The 27,599-nt window shown below is 46.2% G+C and overlaps 1 protein-coding gene across 1 annotated transcript; it reads right to left on the bottom strand.

The window, feature by feature from the left end:
• Nucleotides 1-338: 338 nt before the first annotated feature.
• On the bottom strand, nt 339-27,599 carry LOC144097766 (sodium-coupled monocarboxylate transporter 1-like). Its single transcript, XM_077630403.1, has 10 exons — nt 27,261-27,599; nt 26,244-26,312; nt 16,915-16,988; nt 12,732-12,872; nt 9,140-9,269; nt 5,813-5,901; nt 3,895-3,986; nt 3,713-3,780; nt 2,986-3,072; nt 339-545 (listed from the first exon to the last, which is right to left on the bottom strand). Exons 1-10 carry the CDS (start codon nt 27,597-27,599, stop codon nt 339-341), a joined length of 1,296 nt encoding a protein of 431 aa, XP_077486529.1.

Genomic DNA, 27,599 nt, shown 5'->3' with positions numbered 1-27,599 from the left:
TGCGTGCCGGTGAATAAGTGATTCTTGTGTCATGAATTTCTATACACAGAGCCTAAAATGGGAAATACACACTCAATACTGATTCTTATGCTAGTTAAGGTTACAAATTTACGTGTGTCACGTCAACTATACCGAATTGACTTAATTACAGAAATAATGCAGGCATTCTTGAATCATGAAGGAGAAGAATGAAGAACAAGAAAAGGAAGCGTCGACGATTTGGAAGCACAAAAATAAAAATAAACAAGCATGCGCACATTGATACTGTCCCAGCGGTCAACAGGATTCTATCCCTTAAAATATGCTTTGAATAGACATTCCGAAATGTCTTATGGACGTTACGGACAGCCCGGTGAAGGCAAGGCTGCTAGCGCTCGCCTTGGCCGCGGTGGAGGGGCGAATGATCCGGCTGTGAGGGTCTGGTTGAACTCGGTGCATCCGGCTGTGGACGAGGGCAGGTCGTCCCCGTCACGCGGGTACACGATGGAGCCCAGGGCGAGCCAAGAGGACATTGCGATGCCCACCAGAATGCCCGCCAAAGCCCCCTGCATGCCACGCGCGCTCGTCAACTCTACTCTGTTAACACGAGTATGCATATATGAGAGTAAAAAGGGGAGTAAGCTGTCCTCTAGGGCAATCTCTTTTACGAAAGGGAGCGTGCTAGAAGTCAGCTTATTCTCTTTTTTACTCCTTTCTGTTTGGAGTCTATGCGTACATGTTATTGCGACTGTGCAGCGTGAGTTCTTTACCAGCGGTCGGTTTAACTGCCACGCCGTCGACTGTCATGGCAGCTGATTTAAAAGGTTCTAAGGGACCACGACCTTGAAAGGGAAAAGATGCGCTTATGCCGAATGCAAAACGAAACGTAGCTAGGACATTGAATAATGCAGGGAGCGCTGGGCAGGCGAAGGTCACGGTGGGAAGCAGGTGGTTCACCGCGCCCTGAGACACCCCACCGCTCTTGCCTGACGCTCTAAAGGGTGGTGAACAGCGCGAAAGACAGGGACACGGGAGGCACATGCTTGTTCTGTTGTGTCTCCCATGTCCCTGTCTTTCGCGCTGTTCACCACCGTTAGCATGCCAAACCAACTCACCCAACATGCCATTCAAGCCTGACTGTACATAGAGAAACGGAGCTCTTTGCTGCCCTTTCATTCTCTCATCCATTGCGCTTACTTTTTCGTCGAAAAATATTTCTGACTATTGCAGTGAATGGCCGCCCCGACGGGAGTTGTTTGAGAGTTCACTGCTGTTGTCGTGACTCGTGATCAAAGGTGAGTTGCCCCGAAGTTATAAGGAAGAAACGAGGTGGAATCTGTTTGGGAGGAGTGAGAGTAAAAGCGTGCTTAGAATCACCTACACATGAGAGCGGTACGCGGGAATATAGAACAGTAGTGGAGTTCTCCAAGGTGAAGACTCCGAAAAAATCTTCGGGTGGCCTCAGAGAGGTTTTTGTTGTACCTTCGCGCTCTTTTCTCCGAATCAGCAGCGGTTTTCCTTGGTCGCTGTCATATGGTTGTATCTCTGGTACCGTTTGATCGATTGCTGCCGTGAAGACATACAACACGCTCCCATTTGGCAAAGAATGCATCAGCTCACGCATTCTTTGCGTTTGGAGCAGCCAGCGCAACAAGAGACGTTGGTGAAACTTTAGTTTCTTTACTACATTCAAGATTCTCCAGTGGACGTGACAATGTTCACTCTTACCCGTTGACGAAAAGCGCCTTCATCAAGTACAAGGCAAGGTGCTCATCAGCTCCTGTAGAAAGACTGTCTTCATTTGCTTCGCTTATAGGCCAGACCGAATCGCAGGGCTGTTTCCGACCGGCGGTTTGAGGGAATGCTGCTACTTAAGACTTTTAAGTAGATGTAACGTCGTAGCTGCAGAGCTCAGAAAGGTCTTTTTTGATTTTATTTCTTTTTTCATTTAATATTTTGGTCGGTTATGTTTCTCTTGATATATATTTTCCGACCTTTTATTTTTATTGTCTTTGTTCCAATTTTATACAAAGAACGTTCAACTTGAAACGACCACTAAACCCACTTCCGGAGAAAGAACATTGGCTTTCCCAAATACGGGAGCTTGCACCTTCAGCACAGGGCAAAGGTAGAGGCGAATGTTGCAGGTAACGAATGAAGATCCTAAAAAAAAAACACTTTAAAGCTTAAAGCTTTAAAGAGTGTGGTTGAGTGCTAACAAACAACTTGGCGGAAAGAACACCAGGTTTACAAAAATTATTAGGGTAGTCAACTAAATATGGCCCTCATTATCCTTCTCTTGTCCACTCAATTAAATGTGGCGCTAGTCCAATGATTAAGTTTTAACGAAATCAGCGGCGCCTATGGTGCACTTTGAAGTATTTGCAGCGTAAATAAATTCGTGTGGCCTGGCTAGTTTCAGCGCTTAAAATATATTTTACCATGCTGTATGCACTACAGATTCTAGAAACCGTAGAGAAATTAACTTAGCTAATTAATACGAGCAATGTAACGAAGTATCGAAGGCAGTGCATCGAGTATTTGTATCGAAAATAAATTATTTACATTTACCTTTTAACAGTACCGAAAATACATTTCTGCAGGGTGTCGGGTATGGGTATAGAGGAATAAAAGATACCTTTTTGAAGTATCGTGTCCAGCCCTGACTATGCAACCCTTATTGCAACATGTGTCTATGTTGGCCCATTTCGAACTTGTCGCGAAAATGTATGTCTGCGGCTCGGACCTCCTAGCATGAAGGCGGCATCTAGTGTCGGAAGAAGCAACATTCAAGTCTTCTAGATTGCCACTGAAATGGAGAAGATCGTATCCTCCGCTAGGAGGTGCTGTCTTTCGCTTCGCCTCTACCCGTGGTCCACGTTTCACGTGATGTTAGTTGGTGTCCGCTCGCGCTCCGGCCAATGAGTATTTTCTACAGATACATATACCCGCACTGTGGAGTTTTGAGTTAAGTCGCGTGCATCTGCTGCAATCTTTCGCACTCACCTTCCTCTTGCAGCAGGGAAAAAATGTTCCCAGCATGAAGATGGCTAGCAGAGGACCGCAGAGGGCACCAACCATTGACTGGGAGGCCTGCGTTCGCATCATTCATTCCCTTTGATGATACGTTCTTACCAAACGCGGTACTTAATGTGTCGCGTGTGTGCGTCCCCTGTACAGGCGAGAACCGCAGTTTCTGCACATTTCTGCGGCACACTGGAAAACTCAACTTTATCAGGAAAGATCGTCTTAGTCCACTGAACAAATGAATGCTGCCCAGGACAAGCTATTAGAGTCGCAGTGAACCTTGCCGCTACGCACCATTGTTTTTGTTCTTGTAGACAGGGGGGGTGTCTGCTATCTGTATCTGTTTTCACCTTCAGCAAAGAGCGCGATGGCACAAGGCATTTTTCGACTACTAAAAGTGGAGTCAAGGACCTATTTTCCAAGCATTTCAACCCAAATTTCAACCCGTACCTTCTTAACCCGAACAGCTTTGTGGCGACGTTTCACTGGGTAAAATCACGCACAGGTCACTATGGTTAGTCACGTTAAACACTCAAGGCGTTGACTGAAGCAGGAAATGGGGATTCTTCGCACGTCCAATTATCTACCTAGTAGCCCATAAGATGTGCTCGCCTATTTTTCGAAAAAGAAAAAAAATTGCATTTCATATGAGCCTCTTTTTGCTTCGTGGTGTCTCTCAGTGCAAGAAGTGGAAATGCGGACTGACCTGTACAATTGACTCCATGGTGCCGGTGAGAAAGGCGACGGATATGGACAAGAAACCGTATGCTGCGGCTGCAGTTGGGGAATTTCATTGCATTCACATTGAAAAAATGTTTCGCTAACATTTTTGCGGCTGAAAACGTACAGAACAGACAGGAGTTAAAAAGGGGCCTACCTATCGCCTACCTATCGCACCGGCTTCGCTCATAGTGATTCGGGGCCGAACGAAGTCGTCCCACGTCACAGCTGCCATGGCGTTGTAGCCCGACGAAAGGGTGCTGCAAGGCGAAGACATTCCAATGACAAACTTCCTTGGAAAACAACCTTACTGAAAGCAATATGACCTATGAAAGGCGGCCCCTGAAGAGATAGAAATATAGTAAGAGGACCGGTTCATTTATTTTCTTCAGGACACTTCCAAAGGCCCTAATTCTACGTGAGTGTGGCATGAAAGCAGGGACACAAGCATTGTCGGCGTATTATAAAAGCAGTTCACGCTAATAATCTTGGTAAAATGATTAATGAACAACTCAGAGAACTGAAACAAAATAAACGTTAGAAAGGAAAGATTACGAGGTTGCATCGAATATTGTATATTTTGCGTGATTTGCTGAAAACATTTTTCAGTGCTCACTAAAACTGACGGTCTATGAACTGCTTCAGCGCTAGTTTTTGTTTTATTTGCGCTTTAGAATCTAACGATGCAGTGGTTTAACAGTGAAAAATATAACCGCAAGAAAAAAATATTGTTACATAGCAGCAAGTCCTATTCTAGGAGAGTGCGCAGAAAACGTCGACGGATTTTCTGCGACCTGTACCAGTTTGTGCTTTAAACCATCATTGATACTTTTTTCTTACTGTCAAATTCGGTCAGAGTTCATGGTTCAGGTCAGAAAACTTGCCCGGTGATGTCAACGAGGATGAGCAGACCTAGCCCCGCTAAGGAAACAAACTGTTTGGACAACTTACCGCAGAGGCGCCAAAATGTTGTCTGCAAGCGGCACGGTGGAAACAACGTGGCAAGATCAGAAGGCAAGATTGGCGCTGTTCCGTTCTGTTCGTCTGTCTCATGCATTGCTATCAGAGTTTTAAATATAGTATAGAATGATTTCAGCTCCCAAGCTGGGTCGATTCAGTTGAACATCGCTCGGTAATCACTTCGAACACGAAGCCAAGCATGACGTCGAATATCACGTCCAACTTGAATGACTTTCCTAAGCTGAGGTTCCAAAATGGTTGCCGGGTCAACTATTACGATTGCACCTCCACATCACTCGGAAGCCACAGCACCGGGAAGAAGTGCGTGCGGCTGGAAGGTGAGAGCGCGTTGACGCCGTCAAGGTTGCGTTTGTGCGCGCAACCCTATTGAAAAATGTGTACAGGTTTGAATAGGTCGACAAATAGGATTATGGCACATTTCGTTCAACATTATACGATGAAGCTTCCAAAGCGATTCAGCCTTTAAGAGACTCCTTAGTGGAGGGCTCCGTATAACTTCGATTACCCGTTATTAATTACCGTGCACTTACATCACACAGTGCATGCAAGTTGTGGGTTCGAACCCGCCCGCTACGGTAGCACTTCGATGGAGGAAAAATGTGATAGGTTCGTGTACTGTGCGTTGTTAGTGCTCGTTAAGAATCCCAGGTGGTCGAAATTATCCGGAGCCCTCCACTACGGCGTCCCTCATAGACTGAGCCGCTTTGGGACGTCCATCCTATAAAGCCAAACCAAATGTGCCATAATACTATTTGCTGACCCATTCAAACCTATATACATTTTTCAGTAGGGAACCATCAAAGAACAGCGCTTAGCGCCGCTAAACAGTCCGTCCCGTAGATCCATCGTTATCTGTGTTCGAACGAATACTGTACCACTCTTTGGTCGACACCACTGCTGCCCAAAGCATTGAGCCAGCGGAGGAACGAGCCAGTCTGCTGCAATGCTTTTCAAGCTTGCGCGTAATGTCCACTACTAAGTAGGCTACGTTTATTTCTCGGTACACGAGTCAACTCGACAACAGAACACCCTGCGTTGGCGCTACTCTCTAAAGTGATTGCTCGTACAGTGCCCAAGCGCCGCGGTGGTAGCTCAGCACGCTCACCTGAGGGATGCGCTGAAGACAGAGGCTACGAAGAGACCGCTGAGTCCAGGATAGTACCGAAGCAGGTCTTGCACGATGTACGGCATCAGCTGAAACAGGAACAAGAGCTGCGTCACGGGGTTTCCTCAATGCTCTACAGTGTTGAACACTGATGACTGTACAATTAATCAAGAGGATGAGCATGTGCACTGGAAAAACCGCTATTTGTCTATTATTTCATCTCGTTGGCATTAAGCACCAGCAGAAAGAATGCTTCCTCTTTTGGGCACCGTAGCTTCGCTTCAATGCCTGAACGCTTTTAAACTCAGCTATGGAAGGTACAGTCAGCCAAGTTATAGCTTAGTTGCATAGCTTAGTTTAAAGTGGCCCAAGGCACCGTGCGCAGGCAGTTCAAGCCTTCGGGAGCGTTATCTTACGGGCTCTTCCCATGTGCACGGAGGAACCCTGCCGCTTTTCGTTCCGTCGCTACGGGCCAGTGAGAGCAGACATGGTTAGCGACGGTTATTGGTTTCATGAAGTGGGTGTGCTTATCTTTACAGCGAAGCTGTATACCTCTGCCACGCAAGGAATTTCTCGTGTCGTCTTCGTCATCAGCTAAAAACGACAGGCTAAAAATTGAATCCTACTCCGAATGGAAAAGTACCGAACAGCATAGAAATCGTGTATCATAATTATCAAAAAGCAGTGGGAAAATAGAAAAAAATTTAAAATATGAAACACGCTGCCCAACCACCTTCACAGCGTGGATTGGAGCCACAATTTTTAATCACAGACCAGCGACAAGCATGTGCAGGCATGATTACTGTCACTCGTCCGTGACGACGGCACCAACAGCGGCAGGGGCTGTGCGTGCATGTAGGAAGAGCCTGGCAGACGACTGTCCCGCAAGCGGGGACTCTCAGTGCGTTTGCCTATACTCTCGCTGTTAAACTATACCAAATGGTTTTCCCGCTCTGTGCCGTGATAATGAGCTCAGTCTAGAGTGTGGGCCGGTTGGGGGTAGCGCGATACTTAAGAAAAAAAAGTTGTGGCTCCAATCCACGCTGCAAAGTTGAGTTTAAAAGAGTTCAGGCATTGAAGCTAAGCTACGGTGCCCAAAATAAGCAGCATTCTTCGTGTTGGTGCTTAATGCCGTTTGGTATAGTTTACCAGCGAGAGTAGCCAAATGCACTGAGAGTCCCAGTTTGCGGGACAGTCGTCTGCCTGGCTCTTCCTACATGCACGCACAGCCCCTGCCGCTGTTGGTGCTGTCGCCACTGACGAGTGATGGTAAGCACGCCTGCACATGGTTTGTCCCCGGTCTTTGATTAAAAATTGTGGCTCCAACCCACGCTGTGAATGTGGTTGGACAGCGAAGCTGTAAAACGACACCCAATTACCCGTTGCGACGCCCCACGGACGTGTGGTTTGCCTCCGTGCTGAAATTCGACTCGCTTTTTATTTTATTTTTATTCTTTAATTTTTTTAGTTCTTATTTGTTATTATCATTTTGTTTTTATATTTTTACTTTTATATTACGGGTGCTTTATGATCAGTATGATATATGATTTCTATGCAGTCGCGTATAGTTATCCACTCGGACGAGCATTCACTTTTTCGCCTGGCGTTTTTGGCTGACGACAACGACGACACGAGAATTTCTTTGGACAGTAGAGGTATACAGCTTCCCTGAAAAAAAATGCTGACTGTACAAACATAAAGACGGGAATTTGAAGCCTTTCGTCAATTTAACACTTTAGAAAAAACTGTCTGGGCAAACGTTTAAGTTGAGTTTTTCGACGCAGGAACCGATCTCAACTTAGGTCACAATTTGATTTCTTTGCCCTCGAACCTTGTGGCAACAAAAATGTCATTTGCCGTATATGTATAGCAGCCCAGATTTTGGTGACGGGTTGTAACTTTGATTAACAAGGACGTTCTTTGGGAGCGCTTGATACCTGGGTGTCCCGCTATTTTCTCAGAAAAATAAATCGTCGTGCCGTTGTGCGGTCTTCCTTCCCAATTCATGCTCCAGTGACAAAGAACTAGCTTTATGCCTGTTTCTGCTCTCGAAAAATGTTGAAATGAATCTCTGAACCTTTGTTTCTTAGCCCCAGATTAAATCTTTAGAGTGGCGTTCTCGCAGTTCAGTTTATTTCCTTGAAGACCCCTATTCAGGGGTATTAAACAGAGCAGGGGTGTGCCCATTGACCGCAGCTTATGAAGGTTTTTTTCAATTCATTCTTTTGCTTTTCCTCTGCATCTTCGACATGGAGGTCCATCCATAATCACCGTGGACTATGAAAAACACTTCGAGTCGTTTCTCTTTGCTGAGCTTCTTCACCTTCTCGACACGACTCGCCTGCGCGAAACTTTGTACGACACCTAGACGAATGGCCTAGTAGGAAAGTTCCAGCGTGCCCTCAAGGCGCACTCAATACCGATGTCTCACTAACGGAGTGGGTTCAGCGCCTGCATCTCACCTTATTGCGCATAAGCCGCGTCTTCAAGCAAGACCTCTCCGGTTCAACGGCTGAGCTTGTTTATGGCACCTCGCCTCTCCTGCCTCCGGACTTTTTCTAGGTTTCACAATCACCTGCCAGCGCCAACGAGTACATATAGCTCCTCCACGAGCTGTTTCGACATCGACGACTTCATCCATTGCGCCCCGCGACACTTCGACAAGCTTACGTCTCTACCGACCTCTGGACAGCCACCCACGTAGTAGTTTGTCAAGGCTCCCACCGGAGCTCCCTTCAGCCGCATTACCTAGGTCTGTTTAGCTTCTTAAAGCTCCTTACAGTATTATGCACTATGGAGGGCGTAATCGGCTCCGCCAACTCGGTAGGCCTCGAGGGGTTGAAGCCAGCCTTGCATTGTCAACGACTTCTAACTCCTCACCTTCCTGCTTGTCTCTTTGTAGCGACCAGGGCACGCCACTCTGTTCACTGGCGCCAGCACCTTACGCTCACTCTTCGCCCAGCTCGTCGCTAAAGAAGGGAGGGGGGAGCCCTGTAGCAGCGCCACCTCTTAATGGCGGACCACGCGAGGAAGAAGTTACGCTACCCGCATGGCAGAAAACCTCGGCCTATACTCAATAGAATTGGGGTTTAAAAACGAAGAATTTCTATCTATTATCTTTAAGTTTCACAGGTTGGCTAATAAAATATGGAGAAAAAATACAAAGCAAGACGGAAACCGCCGCCATTCTATGATTTTTCACGCCACAACAACAGACTATGCCCACCCGAAGTATTGAAGGGCGTAGTTCAGGATTGAAAAGCCATACATGATAAACGAAGTCCAAAATTTGCTTCAAGATTTGTTAAAACAGGGGCTCTCCCTGACCTGGTCTGCTTTGTCGATGTCTCCCGTGAGTCTGGGGTCGCAGTCCCCGTACACCGCATAGAGGGTCAGTCCCGCGACCACGGTCACCAGCAGGGTACCAACGACGAAAGGGATGTTCAGCAGCAAAGCCCTGGTGCGCATGAATGATTTCTTTGACGTAACATTATCAGGGCCATCTGCTCGCTAAATAGATGAATACCAAAGATAAGAAGTTTAAGGAGGTACATTTTTGAAAGCAGTTATTGCCTTACTTAATTTTTTTATCGACCCATGTTTGCTATCTGTGAGAAGCTCATATTTAGATTTTATACTGGGTGCTTCAGGGAAGCTTGCGAGTAATTCTTTAAAACGAGACTTTTTGAAATGCGAATGATGTTTCCGTGGCAGAATAATACCGGCGTTGGAGGACAACAAACTATGTTAATCATATGAGCTAGTAAGTTGATGAACTAATTTATGGCGGTTAACTCAGCTTGTAGAGATAAGCGCCTAGCAGAAATTAGATTTATAGCTGCCTGTTAGTAATAGGCCTATCAGTTTCCAGAAATTCGAAAACGCGATTATCCTCCGTACTGTGACTCGAAGGATTCTGAACAACCGCACACCCTTCGGAGAGAGTGCGCTAATAGCACCCGCTAAGCACCGCCCACCAGTGCACACCACTCCGTGGCTCCCGTGCCACATGCCGTTTATCATTTCACCCGCACCGCGGTGCTACCTAGTGAAAAAGAATTTTAACTCCAATCCACGCTGTGAGGGTGGTTGGGCAGCGAAACTGCAAAACGACACCCAATTACCCATTGCGACGTCACTTGAAAATTCACACATATGGCTCTACAAAGAGTGAAACCAGAGACAAGGGAAATGTACTTACATTACCCCATATTACTTCACGATGACATTCATGACTGCTTTATGATAAGTATGATGTATGATTTCTATTGTGTTGGGTACTTTTCCACTCGGAGTAGCTTACGCAACCGTAATATTGACCGGGAAACATAGGCGGGGAGAAGGAACATGCTTCGCATTGTTTCCAGGCGCCGTTATCATACATTACGCGGTTTGCACTTCACACGAGGGCTTCGAATGACGTCAACCACATTCGAAGCAGCTGCAAACCTAATGTTTACCGGAACGCTTCGGACGGTGTTCCCATTGTTCACAGGCGCCTTCTCATCAATCATGGGGCTTTGATGCTTGTTTTGTGGTTTTTCCTATTGAAACGAGTGCTGAACTGTATGCTGCATGCGTTATTTCAAAGGAGATATGCTGTTTGCGTTCAAGTTTTAGCCTGGAGTTTTTTGCTTACGACAACAACACGAAAATTTTCTTGGACCGTAGAGGTATACAGCTTCGCTGTAAAAGAAAACAACGAACTATTGATTTCGAGGAAATGAAAGCGCAGTAACTGTCTTACTTCTAGATGGACCTCTTAACCTCACCGTGAGATAAGGGACGAAACCTGCGTCATGGAGTGACGTGGAATGGTGGGCGTTTCATTGCGTACAGCAAAGGCACCCGCTGTTTGAAAGGGGCGCGAGATAGCTTAAATGTGTTCAGCCACCCCGTCGAGGGTAATCGCATTTTCGAAGTTCCAAAAAACTGACTCAGCTATCACGAACGACCAGGTGCAATTCGCTATATGCAATCAGACGCTTAACGGCAATAGTTAAAAGTGAACTATTGAAAATTAGGTGAATAACTTACTGTTTAATATGATTGACCGGTTTCCTGATGCTAGTCGACGCTGGCGCTGCTATGCCGCGGAAGCCATCTTTATATCTCAAAAAGCCAATTTTTCACAATTGGTAGCGGGACACCCTGATACACCCGGTATGAGCGCACGATTGATGCTGTTTGCTGCAAAAGTTTATGGAATGAGTGCGTTCGACAATAACTTACAGCACTACCTCGTCACTGGGCCCCCTGGTATGGATGCCAGCAGATGAATCCTGCAGGTCCCCTCATATACCTGTCAGAATTTAAGGCGTTTGGCTTGTCTGACGGCACCGAGTTATTTTTTTCCTCACACCCGCATCCCATAGACTTTTGCAGTCTGTAGTACGTATAAACTCGTGTAAGGGCCACATTTTCTTGAAAATTTGGGTGCTACTTTGAAGGTGCGAATGATACACGGATAAGAAAAAAAACGTATAACCGGTGCTTAGCGTTCGCGCTGTTTTACTTAATATGGCTGAAGATCCTAAAACGTCGAAGACGGGAAGTATAGGATAAAAACGGAAATATAACAGCTCATAGAACAGCTCACTATATTGTTAGATCAAAATTGGTTAGTTGCGTTTAACTTATAAATGGGGATAACGTGACACTGGTTTGTTGGGCAGCGAAACGTATTTGCACTTATAGTCGGGTTCACAGCGTATTTTGCGTGCAGTGCGTTTAAGAAGCACACCAACAAAATACTGAAGTTACTGCAACCGTTTACCCCAGCGATGGCCCAGCGTTTTCAGCATCCGAATCGAATGCTGATGGTGCGGGGTTCAATAACTAGTGCCGCCGGGTAGATACCGGTCTTAAAATGAGGTACCAGGCTTTCGCCTGGCTTGGCCTCTCTGAAGTAAATGATTGTTAAAAAGGGTCTTCGATCTGCATTCTGGCACAGCAAGTAAAGTAGCACATTTCGGCAAGGCTGCAGTCTGAGAAATCGGTGCACATAAATTCTGAGCTGGTTTCACTACGACCCATTCTCTGCCCTGCGACCAGCAAAACCTGGGCACCAAGCGACTATCCTCCTTTGTGACCTGGTATCTGGGTTACAGCTGAGCTTGTCACGCCAAATAGAGGGAACCTCCTGGGAAACAGAAACATCTTCCTCCACTGCCTGGGAACGCATGTCTCCACTATGTACGTACAAACGTGACAGCTGCCCTTGCGTAAAAAAATTGCAGGATTGTACTTAAGTCCGCTTGAGAGCGGAAATGTGGAAGCCTTTCCCTTTCCTCTCTTTCCTTCCTTCCTTTTTCATTTCCCACGAACTTTAAGGGAGTCGAACCCATGACCTTCACGGGATTCGAACCCATGGCTTTTGCGGGGCTCGGACCCACAGCATCTGCGGGACTCGAACCCACGATCTTCACGGGACTCGAACCCATGACCTTTTGCTATCGCTATCATCATCGTTACTGTCATCGCAACTAAAACCACCACTATCTTCCTCATCGCTAGCACCGACTGTCACTATTGATAACTATCATAATCACTATCATTATCATCGCTATCACCAACTATCACTATCCCTATCAGAATTGGTGAACGACGACTCCAGCGACGTCACATGGGACCAACTTCCGGCGACACATCTTGCGGACACTTCCGGCGTCAACTTAGCCATCTAATGCTTTCGAAGTAATGAGATAGGCATCACGGAGACAGCGATTTATTTGGGTCGACAACCCCACTTTAAAGACACCTTAAAACCGCGAGGTTTGAGTCTCTGTTGTGCCTTTCTTTGCCTTCCTTACTTGTCCAGTTATGCTCGGTCAGGTTTGCGGAATATTTGCAGGCCGAGGTCCTCCAGAACTCTGCCTCTGCGTGGTAAGTCTGGAAAAAGTGGGAGGCGAGGACCAACCTGCGCGCACGCTTGAGCGACTTCATGCTGCAGTAGCGCTGCACTTGAGTCTGGTTGACGCAGTAGGTGACCAACCACATGGTGGCCCATCCCAGCACCACGTTCCATGTGGTGTACGTGTCGTACGGGCTTGTGCTGAAGCTGCAGAGACACGCAGAGGACGATTACCACCAAGTGCATCAGGCACAAATACTCAGAAGTGAACTCTATATCGTGCGATATGCTCCTGGTAATTCTGGATGCATGAAAGCCGGGATCATGGGTATGCAACCAGTGCTAGGCATTGCATTCACAGGACCACTCCTTTTCTCGCTCACTAGGTAGCTAAATGACGGACCGTTAACATTAATAGGACATATTTCAGGTTTTTCGGTCACCCAAGAAAAAAGTACATCACTATCACTGCTTGCACATTAACTCGGAAACCATCTCATCGCGAAATAAACATTTTGAGGTATTGTCGACTGCCACTCAAATTAAAGCTACACGTAAAAACGTTTCCCATGGCATAAAAGTGTTACTGCCAAATAGGTTCCATTTCAGCGCTAGGACCTTAATAAATTTGTATTATGGTTTTATCCATAACCACATCAACTATTGCGTTTCATCTTTCGGTAATTTAACAAGCATTTCTTGTCGGCCACTATATTTACAGTGCACACGCAAGCTTCACGCACTGTCAAGTTTTCTTGTCGCTTCCTATATCTCTCGTATCCTATATTTCTTCGTATCCTACATCTCTCTTATTCTTTCATCTATGTGCTTAAACAACATTGGTATTTGGTTCTCCAAAGTTTCGCAGTTTGGCACCTATAAATATTTTTCCTCAACACTTCTTAACACAAGCATCACGCACTGTTCCTTTCGTAAAAATTTTTTGTTCTTAAATTTAAAAGTAACTTTAGTAATAAAACTATTCTGATGTCCTTCATAACGAATTGTAGTTGATTACGTCATGGCGCTAAAGAATGACTGCAGTCTTTTGTTCAAAACAAAACTAGAACAATTCATCATGGAATTTCATATCTAGCCATTTCCTCTTCTCAATATTTATATTTGTCTCTCTTTTTTTGTGTGTATAAGTTCTTACAGCTCTTGAATATCGTGTAGTGGGTATTACTTTGTTCTTTCACGATTTTTCCGGTGTTTTTTCACAATATTTTACTCTTGCGTGCTGTTGCAACTTAATATATAACCATAAATACTGATCATATTTCTTCCGTGCTCAAAATCTGATCATTTTTCTTGAGTGTTAATCGTGGACGTTCCCTCTGCGTTTTCTTAGCCTTGGAAACTCCTCCTTTTCATGTGCTTTTGTACAAGGCAAGTCTTCATATATTTTTTAGAGTTGAATTGAGATCACCGTTTGATTGGATTCGATTCTACTTGCTTTTGTAGCCAGCGGGCAAGCCACCGCACCGATGAAGATGCGAAACGATTGAGTAAAGCGGTGGACTGTGTTAGTTCGTTTGCCATTATTCAGGAGCAGCGCACCAGAAAAAGAAACACAGACAGAAAGAAGGGACCAGCACTTGTCCCTTCTTCCTCTCTGTTTTTATGGTGTGCCGCTCCTTAATTGGGAAACGATGAAGCTTTAAAAAGTTTCAACACAAAGAGGAATAATAGCGCTCAGAAATGCACGAAACAATCTTCACAACAGATAAAAATGGAGTACCGTATCACATAGAAATATAATGATAAGAGTCAAACGAATAAATTTCAGATTATTGTTGTTGGCTTAAAGGACCGTTTCAAGCGCAGTAATAGAGAGTTACAGCATAGTGTGATCCGTGATCTGCTACCGTGATCCGCTTCCGCTGGCACTACAGAGTAATCGCTGATTGGTCCTAATGCGGCAGGCGCGCACCGCAGATGACGGGAATGTGGCGCCATCTGGTGCCCCGAGGGAGTTTTCGCATGCGCAGTGGCGTCTCGCGGAAGCAGTTCACGATGGCAGATCGCGCTAAGCTATAACTCTCTAATAGCTCACTGACTATGGCACTGCACCGCTGAGAAAGATGCTGTAGTTTCAAAGCAGGCTTGTCTCACATGCTGCCATTTTCACCCGCAGACGCTGCGATTTCCATCTGTCTATAGTCGCAGGCGGCTTGCGACGGGTATCCATCCCGCTAGACTTCAATCGAAGCGTGGGTGATCGCTCTGCGACTTACCACTTAGAAGTACTAAGACGTAGTGTCACGCGAAGTCACATGGGAGTTGCCTGCGGAAGAAGCCTAGCAGCAGCTAGGGCGAGGAATGCGCAATAAACCTGATTCGCTGAGCATGCATTCCATCGTAGAACACTCACCGAAAATCGCACAGCGACATTAGCGACTGCGGCGAATTTTTTTTGTTCTTGCCGCAGCATATGAAACAAGCCACTGGAGTACAAAGGTGCTCTACTGTAGCGCATTATTTTGGGGGGGGGGGGGGGGGGGGGGGGGGGGGGGGGGCGTAGTTTGAATGCTCGACAGTGACTGCAACTTACAAAAATATAAACACTGCTGTCATTTTTCTCTCCATTTTCTCCAGTGAAGGTTGGCTTCTGCGGCTTACGTACTTTAAGAACCCAATATTCTTCAAAATGCTGTGCCGGTTATTTTCGAGATTGTAATAACCGTAGGACATTTCTGGTGGTGCCTATGTGGCAGATCTCCTGCAGCTTAAAAAGAAGGCTGTGGAAATATTGATTTTGCTTCCACCTAAGTCGCCGACATGCAGAAGCTTGAACTTTTTTCAGTTGTTCAAAAGTAAAAAGCAAACTGAAGGAAAATAATGAAGCTCGACATCAAACCATTCCCATGCGCCCCAACCACTACCGTTCTCTTCTACAACACTCACACCTTCGCAGTACCACGACTACAGCTGCTAGGACTTCACGTCCAACAAGACACGGGAGGCACACACAGGTTAACCAAAACACGCGCCCCATCTGCCGCGTCGCTAGTCGCAATGACGGCCTTAAAGAAAATGACACGGACGCTCGTAAACGCTTTAATCGTTAGCCAACAACATTCGCTATCACTACCTCAACAAAACCCAACGCACCAAACTTGACACCTTGCACCGGTCAACTGTCATAGCGGCACTCCATTTACCCCCCCCCCCCCCCCCCCCCCAGACCAGTGCAATCCTGCTCTTCCAACTTCAAGTACACCACACTGTCGAGGACATCATAGATGGACACCACTCCAACTAACCACGCAGACTTCGCACAACACTCATACCCTCCATTCAGCCGGCTACAGTACCTCTTAGCCATCACTCCACACCTATGCCGCCATCCTCCCCCACATTCACAGCCTCCTACAACTTAAAACCCCCCTCGAAATATGGGCCCGGAACATCACTAAAGAGGCCGCGCAGCCTCACGGATGCCTCAATGATAACGGGTGGCTCTCATAATCCCAGCCACTGCCACATCACCACCGCTGCGTTCACAGATGTCCTGCGCTGAGCATTTAACGCTGGCTCCAACCAACCTATGAGTATCGCCGAGGCCAATGCCTGGCCGTCACACTCGCCACCACACATCAGTTTACTACAGACAAAGGACAGTGCAATATGCACAGACTCCTAAAGAGCGTGCCGACATCTCCTCCGTAGGAACCTCCGCCATTCCTCCGTTCGAGTACTCTCCACACTAAATGACTGCCCACATCTCATCACCATCACGAAGTCATAGCCTGAAAATGAACGCGCTGAACGCGTTTGCTCAACAACTGAGCTTCCGGGGGGGCCGTAGGATGGCCTCCCGAACTCCCCAACACGGAACGCTATCCAACCTCTTGATTTCTACACGAATCTCGTACACTACCGCCGTTCCCGCGCCACAGACCGATTACCACATCACAAGCTCAGTCACACTCAAAGCACGTACTGGTGTCAACATACCAGACACATTCCTTCCAGGCTGCTCACTTACCCATCTGTTCCACCTCAACCCTCTACCACTGCCTCTGGAAATGTCGACATCCTTTCCCTCGCTCCTTTTAATCCATACCGCAACCCCCTCCTGGACAAAGCCTGCCTACCAGCTGTGTTTGATCGAGCAGCCTCTGCTCAAGGGATCGTCGAGAGCAAGGGCGTCTGGACCAAGGAGGCCCTTTCGGGCAGTCGCTGACTCTTTCTCTATTAACTATTCTTCATCCTCCTTCTCGCGCATCACAAACACACATCTTACTTCGTAATTATGACGCGGCCTCCTTTTCCAGCAATTGTCCACATGTTTCCAAATCCGCCCAGGTGATACAGACCCTGCAGAAAGAGGTAAAGTCAATGCCTGTACAGCCACCTAAAAATTGACGATGCTTGAGCTGAACCGAAGTCGCTGAACCAAGTGACGGCGATTAGGGTCTTGGTCCTTTCCCCTCTTCTTTAATCTCTTGCTTTGCGGTGCAGTGCAGGTGTTTGTAAAGTATAAAGCTATTAAAGCCCTTTTGCTCTTAACTGAGGTGCGTACAGTGTGCCGGAGAGGCTTCAGGAAGCGTTTGACAGCGTATTACGACCGCACGTCTCACCGGATGACAAGCATGGTTCTACGAGGAGCGATGTTTGGCTGCGTAAGGAAAGACGCAGTAACCGTATCGCTTCTCGATGGACACCTGATCTTCGCAGAGAGGGAGGGAGGAAGGTGGGAAATAAAGAAGAAAGATAGAAAGAGGTGCCGCAATGGAGGGCTCGGGAACAATTTTGACAACCTGGGGATCACAGCACACCTGCTGTGGTGGGGTCGCGCAAGATTTTCGCGCGGGGATCATAGACGGGGCTTTTGGCATGCGGGGAATTGTAGCACTGAGAAAATACTGATGGAAATTCTTCGATGCTGGGATAAGGACACCGGGCTTTTGCTCCGGGATTTTCGCATGCCAAAATTCTAATTTGTGACTGGTGCCGTCGCAGAAGACAGTGTTCCACTCACGGAGGTGATGACATGGTGTAGCTCACGAATATGAGAATCGTTTGGACCACGTCTGTCCACACCACTGCTTTGATGCACCCTGTAGAAGGAAATGCACTGGATTAAGCTGCGCGCACGCAAGCGACTCGGCGCGCATAAGCGCGCTGAAGGTAGGAGCACGCATGCTGCATTTGAAACTGGAACACCCGCGCTTAGCAGTCATACCCTGATGCGTGGATGCACAGGGTGATTTTTTTAGCGTTTAGGTATTGTTATTTTAAAAACCGTCAGAGATGCGTCGGTGCGGTTTGGGAGGGTGGATTTTAAGCAAGGCGGACAGCATGTGCCTTATTTGGATCAATTATTAGGCTATCAAGTAATTAAAATGAACTATTAAACTTGTTTAATTTTCGATATTAGGCGGCAAGGTCATATTGTGTAATTGAGCGCCGTCAGTATTGAAGGTGTGCCCAGTAATTAAATTTTTTTCACCGGCAATGGGGTTAATGACACATTGCATCAATGTGCTGTCTTACGCAGCTTAGGTACTCGCTCTTTATCTATGCTGTAACTTGTTCAGTGCCTTCGTCCTTCTGAGAATGTATTTCTATGCATTTTTTTCTTGTATGCTTCAGGTATATTTGTGCTATCTTTATTTTTGATTTTATGTCCTGATAGAGGACTCTGCTTTGTACCGGCCTGGCGCCCTATTGCATTTTCATGTTTGTTAGTCATGTAACAGCGGCTGAGGCCTCGTCAGGCGACACTGAGCCTTTAGCCTCAGCCCTCTATTTAGGCAAATGTATACGCAACAAAATAAAGAAAAAAGTAAAAATATCAAGCATTAAAAACGCGCATTTTGAAGCTCCTTCAGTAGGCTTTGCCGCATTTATATACATTTATAAAATGACGCTGCTCTCAGTTTCTATGAATCAAGTAAAGACGCCGTTTATCTGTAATATGGTGAATACTTTGTAATCAACAAGAGTACTTTACAAAGACTACTTAACAGCCTAACAAATGACGGTGCTGATGACATTGCTCAGGGGTCGAACTCGAAAGCATGATCGGGGACCTAGACAGGCAAAGCAGAACGGCGAATCTAAAAATCAATATGAATTTAACCAAAAGTAGATTTCAGCACTGTCAGAAGGGAGCAACAGTTCACCATAGCGAAGCATTCCAAGCGGTAAGGGAGCACATCTACTCTGGGCAGGTGATGACCGCAGGTCCAGATCACTAGAGTAAAATCACTAGGAGAGTAAGAATGGGCTTTAGTATATTTGGCAGGCACTCTCAGGTGATGAATAACAATTTACCAATGATCCCTCAAGAGGAAAGGGCACAGCAGCTGTACCTTGTCGGTAATAACCTATGGGGTAGAAACGTAGAGGCTAACGAAATGAGTTGAACTTAAATTCAGGATACCACTTTGAGCTATGGAAATGAAAATGACTAAGTGTAAGGATAATAGAACGGAAAATAGCGGAAATGGTCAATGAACATATGAACATATGGGAGGGATTTATACCTCAGATAAAACCTAGAAGAATTAATGGGCACGGGCAGGTCATGCAATGTGAAGGCAAGCTTGCGCGATGGTCCTTAAGAGTTACGGACTAGATTGCAAGAGAAGGCAAGCGTAGCAGGGGGCGGCAGAAAGTTAGGTGGATGGATGAGATCAAGAATTTTGGGGGGTACGGCGGCCGCAGCTAGCAAAGTACAGGGTTAATGGAGAGATATGGGGGAGGGCTTTGTCCTGCAGGGGACGTAGTTGCGCTGTTGGTGACTATGGATGCCGCAGGGAATTGTTTTTTGTTTTGTTCCTTGCTTTTTGCCTTTGTTTATCGTCAGCAGCACGCTGCACTATCACATATATATATATATATATATATATATATATATATATATATATATATATATATATATATATATATATATATATATATATATATATATATATATATATATATATATATATATAAACAAGAACTGATCAAAGAGCTCTGCAAATGCCGCCTCAAACCCCTGATCATTTCCACGTTGTTAGAGATGACTTTCGTTGTTACATGCGGTTATCTCGGAAGTTTTATGATCTCTTGAAATTAAGCTGGACCGATGGCGGCGACGGTGCTGACCTTAGGGGACCACCGAGTGCACTACCTGCTATCACCATGGCCGAGTTCAGTTTCCTTTCAGGGCAAGCGCTGGCCCAAATAAGAAGATGCTTTTGAGGGTAGGAGCTGGCCCAAATAAATATCACACCAACGTCCATCACCTGAGATGCGTCACGGGGCAATAATCTTAGCAGCCATTCTGTTGCGCCTGGTAGCGGTTAAGCTGCTAGGAAACAGGTTAAACTCGGAATGCAGATAGAGACGTACAGCTCGTGATGTTTGCATAGCAAGTGCACATCGTGCTGTACACAGGGAGTTTCATATTACTTACTATCGCGGTGTAGAAGGTGGAGACAAAGCCGTTCAGCAAGATGGATGACCACACTGGTATGCCGGTCACTGCAATATAAAGAAATGCTTTTACCTGCCGTCGGCCTTATCGAGCTATACATCTCACGTACGCCGCCTCCACTCCATGATGAGTTAGATTCACCACGAGCCCCGTGCCATTGATCTTGCCTTTGAAAGCTGCCTAAATTCTTTCTCGCTGCTGTTTAATTTAGAACCTTCTGCCTTCATAACCAGTGCTGTCCATCAAACAGGGTGGTCATATATTGCTCATGAATTTTAGTATTTGTCAAGTTAGGCACAAAAAAGCGCAGATGTAGCGCGAGAAATGCATATTTTCTCTGAAAGCAACGCCAATTTCAATTCTTACTAGTCACATTTGCAGCGTACACGTAACATCGCGTGTTAGAGATCCTGCATGCACCAGTATATTCAGAACACCTCAAGCAACACGAAACGGCGTGGGGTCGATGGTTTCCGGTTCATGTGGCGTTCACTGTGCGTTCGTTCCTAGTTTTTTTTCCCTAGAACAAGCGCGGAACGCAAACCTAACACCAATATAACTTTCGTGAACTCCTGCTACCATAGCTCATTAAGTAGTACAGCGATCCCATAAACGACGTGTCAATGGCCAGATTACTGGCGCGGTGAGCAACCGCTTGAGCCGCTATACGGTGTCCGCCTAGAAGGGTGGCGTGGATGAAGCCCGTCCAAGGTCACCGAACAAAACGGCCAGGAGAGAAAGAGGAGATAAGTAATGGAGAGGCGACAATGGGAGAAAGAAGGTTATAAGAGGGACACTGTTGCCGGTAGAGAAACTGAAAGAAGAGATGGCGCCCTCTCCCCCACCCCCTCGCTATCGGAGCTGGGAAGGCCATCGGCCACGTTAGCTGGACAAATCGTTTCCGTGATTCTTTTTTCGCCCGAGCGGCTGTATCTCGGAAGCGAAGTGCTCGGTGAGAAGAAGCTCAGCCAAGATTCCTTTTGTGGGAGGCCAGAGAAACAAAACAACAAACTGAAAAACCACTGCGCACGGATGACACAGCAGCTGTCATTTTACACCATTTTAGTAGCTCTCTGAAGAGAAATATAAAAATATATAAATGAAATATAGAAAGGCTCCGGACAAGCAGACCTTTGCTGGGTTTAAAGCCAATACTAAATAAATGAAAAAGAACGTCGTCACCACGTGCTTGCGAGGGTAGCTGTCGACAAGACCCACTCGGGCTAACCGTCGAGCCCGAAGCCGATCGGCGTGCCACGAATACCTCGCAGCAGCAAGGGCGGCGCCAGCGAAAACGAGTAGAAAGCGAACATTCAAAATCGAAAACTGCCGTCTCGGACGAGGTTAGTGCCAGGAAAGCTGCGCTGGAGCGAGAGCGCAGGAAGCGTCAGCGCGAAGCAGGCCCAGTTACCAGCTCACGCCGACTGTTTCTGGAGTCTAGAAAAAAATTTCCCAAAAAGCTAAGTCCCCCGAGGAAGCGCCCATTAGGGGAAATAGCCCTCAAGTGAAAAGTTATCCAAAGGATTAGTTCTTTGGGAGCTTACATGACAAAAAAAAGTTGCCCTCTTCATTGGAATCTTCCTTGATTTTGATTATAGATGTAATCATGAGGTATTTTGCGGTACCAGATCAGACTATGGTCATTTAGTGCAGGTCATACCAAGAAAAGCCATACCACAATCAAAGCACTTCCCCTGGCGATTTTGCTGAAGCTCCTAGCGACCCACAGATGCGCGTGCCTTCGGCCACTCTCTTACCGCCGCCATCATTCTCTTAACGGTCACCCCACGATGGTTGTGTTGCGGTAGTGGTGGTGTTAATGTGCAGGTGGGATTAGACTTCGAGTGGCCTGTCGGGAATTGGTCCGCCTGAGTCGCTGATTTAAATTACTGTGGCTCTACCACTGTTCCATAAGGCCGATGTCTTCTGAAAACTTCAAGAGTGATTTTGACACTGATCGCCCCTCATTTCGGTACCCCTCAGGATGCTCGATGATATCTATTAAGTTTGTCGCAGCACCAGAGGGAGGATGAACGCCTGGAATTTGTTCATTGTTTATTAACTTCTATGCCGATGGGTAAAATCACTGTAGCGTACAATGTTGCACAATTTTGGTGCTGTGTCCTCCACCAAGAGTGACGGAGTGAACGCAGCACATCGCAGGGGGATATGTGGACGGAGTTCCTAGAAAGTTACTATATTTTAACTCTGTTTACCTGCCTGTAGGTACCGGAAACATATTACGTACCAAACCAGTCTAGTATTTCTCGATCAGCTTCCGGAATTAGTCTCTTGGGGAATGGTTCAACATTAAAGCACTTTTGCAGCCAATACGTTCAGAACAGCACCAGTGGTGGCAAGTATCCAGTATAGCGCGCACTGCATACCGGTAGTGCACATAGCGTCAGATAACCTGAGCACAAGGCCAGGGGAAAGCGTGTGCCCATTAGAAAACCAGTGGGTACCAGGCGGCACTATGGATTGAACCCCTCATCTTCCGCATGCGAGGCGGATGTTCAAATCGCAGGGGGTTCCAGGGCGTTTTGTGACACCATTTTGGGGACATATTTTCCTCTTTCGAAAATGGGGATATCTTTTCTAGGGAAGTTTTTTTCCGAGTGCATCTTATTACGGGGACATTTTATCCTGGAACGTTTGCCCGTTTGAATGGGCCGATGCTTATTTTAACCTTGTATTTTTTTTTCACTCTGCACGCCATGCATGGTGGCGAGTTTTCTCGAAACTCCGCGAGAATCGCTAAGCGCCACAAAGCTCGGCGCCAGTACTTGGCTGAAAGCTTCATGCTTGACACTTATCCTGTACGTGTGTTGAAAAGAAGAATTCATTGCCTTTATCGCAACTGCCAAGCACAAGTCTCTCACGCGTGATTTATCGGGCAGCGTGCGGCAAAAGGGAGAGGACTGAAGGCGAACTAGACTGAGCAAGGAATACCGTATGTGAACTCTCGGATTCCGTTGGGCCAGTCAGCCCACGGAGTCCGCTTGAGTGATGCTGTTCAAACATGTGCAGCTGTAGTTAAGCACGCCGCATCGGTGCCAAACTCTCGGACACAGCTGGCGTCCTGGCGGGATTTCAACGGCCCACGCTTAAGCGGCTTGTCGTGCTTCGCATTCGACGACAGGTGCCCCAAAACATGGCGTTCGACTCTGCTAAGTAGCCGCACCGAAATTGGCGCCAACTTTCTGGGCGCTGTCGTAGCATAGACGATGCGACGGCCGTGGATGCTGTTACGCCGATAAGTGCATTACAGGGCACCATAAAAGGAGGCAACGCCTCATCGTCCGCGTTATATGGTCCCAAAACTGCCCTACGTGTTCACGCATTGTGCCACGGTTTTCATTATTGCTCCGCGCGGAATGCCACGCAACAAAAAGGAAGGCCTCTTTATTAACTCAGATCCCTCAACAGGCTCGCTCTCGTGGATCTCGTGTATACAAGCCTTCATATCGCAAAGCCGGTGCCACCTCCGCAGCGCCACACGGCAAAAAAATTGGTAATAGCATTGGGCGCCTGCTGTTATTTCGCGCCATATTATGACAGCAACGCACAATATTTTGAACGCATAAGTACGAGTACATACACTCTAAACAGAAAGGAGTAAAAAGGGAGTAAACATTTCTAACGCTAGAGGACAGCTTACTTCCATATAGGCGTACTTATGTTTAGAATGTATGGCGTCGCATTGGAAAGGTGTAGCGCTGTTCGCGCTTTGTTCTCAGCGAGCTAGGGGTGTTTACAGACGGGCTCAACACGCTTTCTGGTCCAGCCGGAACGTTGTTGCCGAGTGGTTTCCGAAGTTTTGAACAAGGTCTGTTGGTACCAGGCTTACGAATGAAACTAGCACATAATGCGGCGCACATGTGAGCGTAGGCGTCAACTGTGAAACGTGAACAAAGTATTTAAAACCAGGACAGCCAAAAACAGATTTTAGTGGAAGCAGACTAAGTACTAGCACATTTGAGATTCACATCAATAGCACAAAGCTGGTGGCGTGGAAGCGTGAATCTTTCCGACGTGCATTTCTTCTAGAGGCCCTATTTTTTTTTGTCTTTTCGTTCGTGTTTCTATGCTCGCGTTTCCTTTTACGATGAAGCGACGTACACTCGCAAACACAACAGAGTGCCGATTTCAGAATTTGAATTGAACCCTGGTGAGAGCAAGATTTTAAGCATGCAACAAACAAAAAGAGGAAAAGGCATAATTTAAACTGAGCTGCTTTGTGAATGTGAGATTAATATTCGCGACTACGCCACTGCCCACACAAGTCGTTGTTATGCTCCTTGGCCGGCAGCCTACATTCTCCATAGCTTTTTTATTGTACTTGTGACAGTGACATAGGCGAATTGCTGCGAAAACAAAAGCGGTATCCAAAAGACTTCCACGGCCACATTCAGGTTATATTCTAGCTTTTTCACTCAACTTAAATTGTTGTTTCGGTCATAACGAGAAAATTGCCTGCATGTAATGAGAATCCGCCAAAGAACGCTCAATCAAATTCAAATTTATGCTTCTAAAGTGTAGGTATGGTTATATTTCCTGGTAAGATGTACAGTACGAGTACTGGAGTACTGACACTCCGGGGCATGTCTTTCTTTTAGGACTAATAAGAATCTCTACATCTCTTGTTGTTTAAGGGAATAAAATTCAGCCCTTAGTTTCTAGAAAAGGTTCACACATAGGGGTGTATTATCGTAAATTTTATGTTAGGCTGCATGTGCCTTTAATCTGCTTTACACCTGTTCTATATTGGCTGTACACGTGTGCTTCAGCATACGAGTACATGGTGGTATAGATATCGTGAAAAATGATGGCTAGACCCTTTTTTATTTGTTTTCGAAAAGTACAGGAAAGACTAGTACGTACCAGACCCAAGAGCCAGTCAAGAACCGTACAGCACAATTCCCATGTACAGCAGCTGAAAAATTAAATAAGCAGTTCTTAAGTGTGTATCAACGAGCCAGTCGCTACTGCACACTGGAAAACTGGGAAGTATTCGGAGAAGGAAGTTGTGCGCAAACAGCGCTGTAGTCGTGCATTTCTTACAAAAAAATTTACATTTTTTTCTTTTAGAATGATACCTTACGTAGAAAAGGTCCCGGCGTCCTCGTCCATAAAATTATGCTTTCCATGCTCCGGTACTAAAAAAAAAACAATGAAGACGTCCACTTGCATCTGCCGTTCGTGGCAATCATACCCGCTGTGCCCTGTCCGGAAATTTTATCTTGCTATCCTTGGCAGACTTCGATAAGTCAGCTTATATTCTGAGATATGAGCTGCGACCAATGATATATTTACTATGTAGCTGCTGGTGTCATTAAACAGCAAATATTACAGACATCCCTGCGCAGAAAAAGAGCGCATCGCGCTTGGCCCGAGGGGTGCACTAATGGGAAATTTGGATGATAATGATGATTTTTTTTATGGCGCAAGGGCGTCTGTGGTCAAACAGCGCCATGGCACAAGGTTTTTTCGTCTACTCAAGGTGGGGTCCAAGACCCACTTCCCAAGCACTTCACCCTAAAGAAGCCGAGCACCATGGGGCAGGGGAAAGCTTGTGCCCATTGTATCACAGGTGTGTACCCGGTGGCACAGGGTATCGTACCCCGCACCTTCCGCATACGAGGCGGATGCTCAAACGATTAGGCCACCACTGCGGAAATCTGGAAGGAGAGGCTGAAGGTGACAGGGCGGTCATATTTGCAGACTGCATTTCCTGAACTTACCGTAAAAAAAGGAAAAATCTGTAGCTCAACATGTTGATTAACAGAAAATTTTTCGCTGATCGAAAAAGTGGTTCCGCTTCCCCCTCCAAAAGACTCCGCCTTGAAAATTGATTATAACTGTACAAGCTTCTTTCGCTGTCTTTCTAGGCACCTCAGCAAATCGTGGCAATTAGACAGGCACGAGTTGCAGGTTTCGTTTTTGTTTCGTGAAGCATGTCATCCCGTCGCAAGTACAAATCCATCTTTGTGTTTCAAGAAATTGCTCCCGTTCATGATGACGAAGAATATGCCTTCGTTATTAAGATGCATCGAGATTTTGACAGCTTTAGCAGAAAGGCAAGCGTTTTTGAACCAGGGGTTAGCAAGGCTGATGACCGTACACACGGAAATGCAACTTACCGTTTCCACGATGAAGACGGCCGACGCAATGTTTCTGACAACAGTTGACTTGAACCTCTTCTCCAGGTACTGGAATTAAGAGCTCGAAAGGTAAGTTTACTGCTGCGGCAAATGCAATGCTAGCGCTGTTGTTATTATTTTTGAAAGGGAGTTTTCTTAAACAACTTCACACGAAGTGTGTGCTTTTTATTTCAAGTGTCGTAGGTTGAGGCTGGCAAAGGCACCAGCGTTAATGGTAATTTAAAAATGCTGATAAAAGCAATTTAAAAGGGAACACAAGGTTTCTACTAAAGAACGAGTTTTTCTTTAATTTAACAAATAACCTCAAAACGAAGTAGAAAAGATCAGAAATGCTCGAAGAAACTGCTTGGGAAGTGCAAACAGAGCATACTTCTCAACTATGCCCGAAAAACAATTCATATCTTCAATTAAATGTTCACATTCATATTTTGCGACATGGCAGCATTTCCGCTCACATAGGCAGTAATGTAGTGCCGCTTGTTGAAGAATGTATGCAGCAACGAAATGTGCATAGCACGTTTTTTCGACAGTTTTTTTTAGTGCCGGTGCGCCATTCTCATTTTAGCACATCGCGCACAACGCACATTACGAATGTTATACGCATGGTTGACGAGCAGTTCTGATAGTCAGGGAAATTAAACGATCTATAATTGTGTATTTGCATTTTTAGTATACCTTTACGGCGAATAAGGCCTTGCGGGCTCTAGCATTGCACTGATTTCAGGCTATGTAAAGATCCACAAAGTGCTATTAAGGCTACAATCAAGGACAATATAAGTTGTTTTATCGCTTTATCGATAGGATACCGCGTTCTAATCCCGAAGAAACTACTCTAAGCGAGAACGGAGCTTTTTAGAATTTAGAAAAGGCGAAAAAGTTTCTGTTTCTGATTTGTGCGCATTCTGAAGCAGTTCTTTCCTATATTCACTCAAGAAATATATTCGCGCCCAGGTGACATGCTCCCACAAAAGAAGTGAAAAAAAAAATATTACGCACCTCGTTGATGCTTGTGATGTCCATCTTATAGTACATGGGCAAGAATACATAAGTGGCAACAAGAATGGAACAGCTGGAACATATGATACCTATCCAGATCGTAGAGCCATGCACAAACACTTCCACAGGTACTCCCAGAATAGCGATGGATGGCAGGAAACTGGCCACCATCGACATGGACACCGGGAACCAGTCCAGTTCCTTGTTGCCGGTCAGGAAGCGCTTGTTAGACTTGTTCCGGCGGTCACGCCACGCGACGAAGACGCCGATGCCAGCTGACAGCACGAGAAATCCAATGAGCACCGCGTAGTCAGGTCCCGCGAAATGAGCAGCCGCCAT

The sequence above is a fragment of the Amblyomma americanum genome, chromosome 7 (assembly GCF_052857255.1).
Source record: "Amblyomma americanum isolate KBUSLIRL-KWMA chromosome 7, ASM5285725v1, whole genome shotgun sequence".
NCBI lineage: Eukaryota > Metazoa > Arthropoda > Arachnida > Ixodida > Ixodidae > Amblyomma > Amblyomma americanum.
This window is presented reverse-complemented; position numbering and strand designations above follow the sequence as displayed.

What these genes read in the sequence shown, in the direction of transcription:
- LOC144097766 (XM_077630403.1), bottom strand. Translation starts at nt 27,599, where the DNA reads ATGGCGGCTGCTCATTTCGCGGGACCTGACTACGCGGTGCTCATTGGA. An exon ending in GTCTTCAGCGCATCCCTCAG is followed by an intron (nt 3,987 to 5,812) that starts GTGAGCGTGCTG and finishes TTCGCCTTGCAG; the next exon opens with CACCCTTTCGTCGGGCTACA. An exon ending in TTCCCTGCTGCAAGAGGAAG is followed by an intron (nt 546 to 2,985) that starts GTGAGTGCGAAA and finishes CGTGGCATGCAG; the next exon opens with GGGGCTTTGGCGGGCATTCT.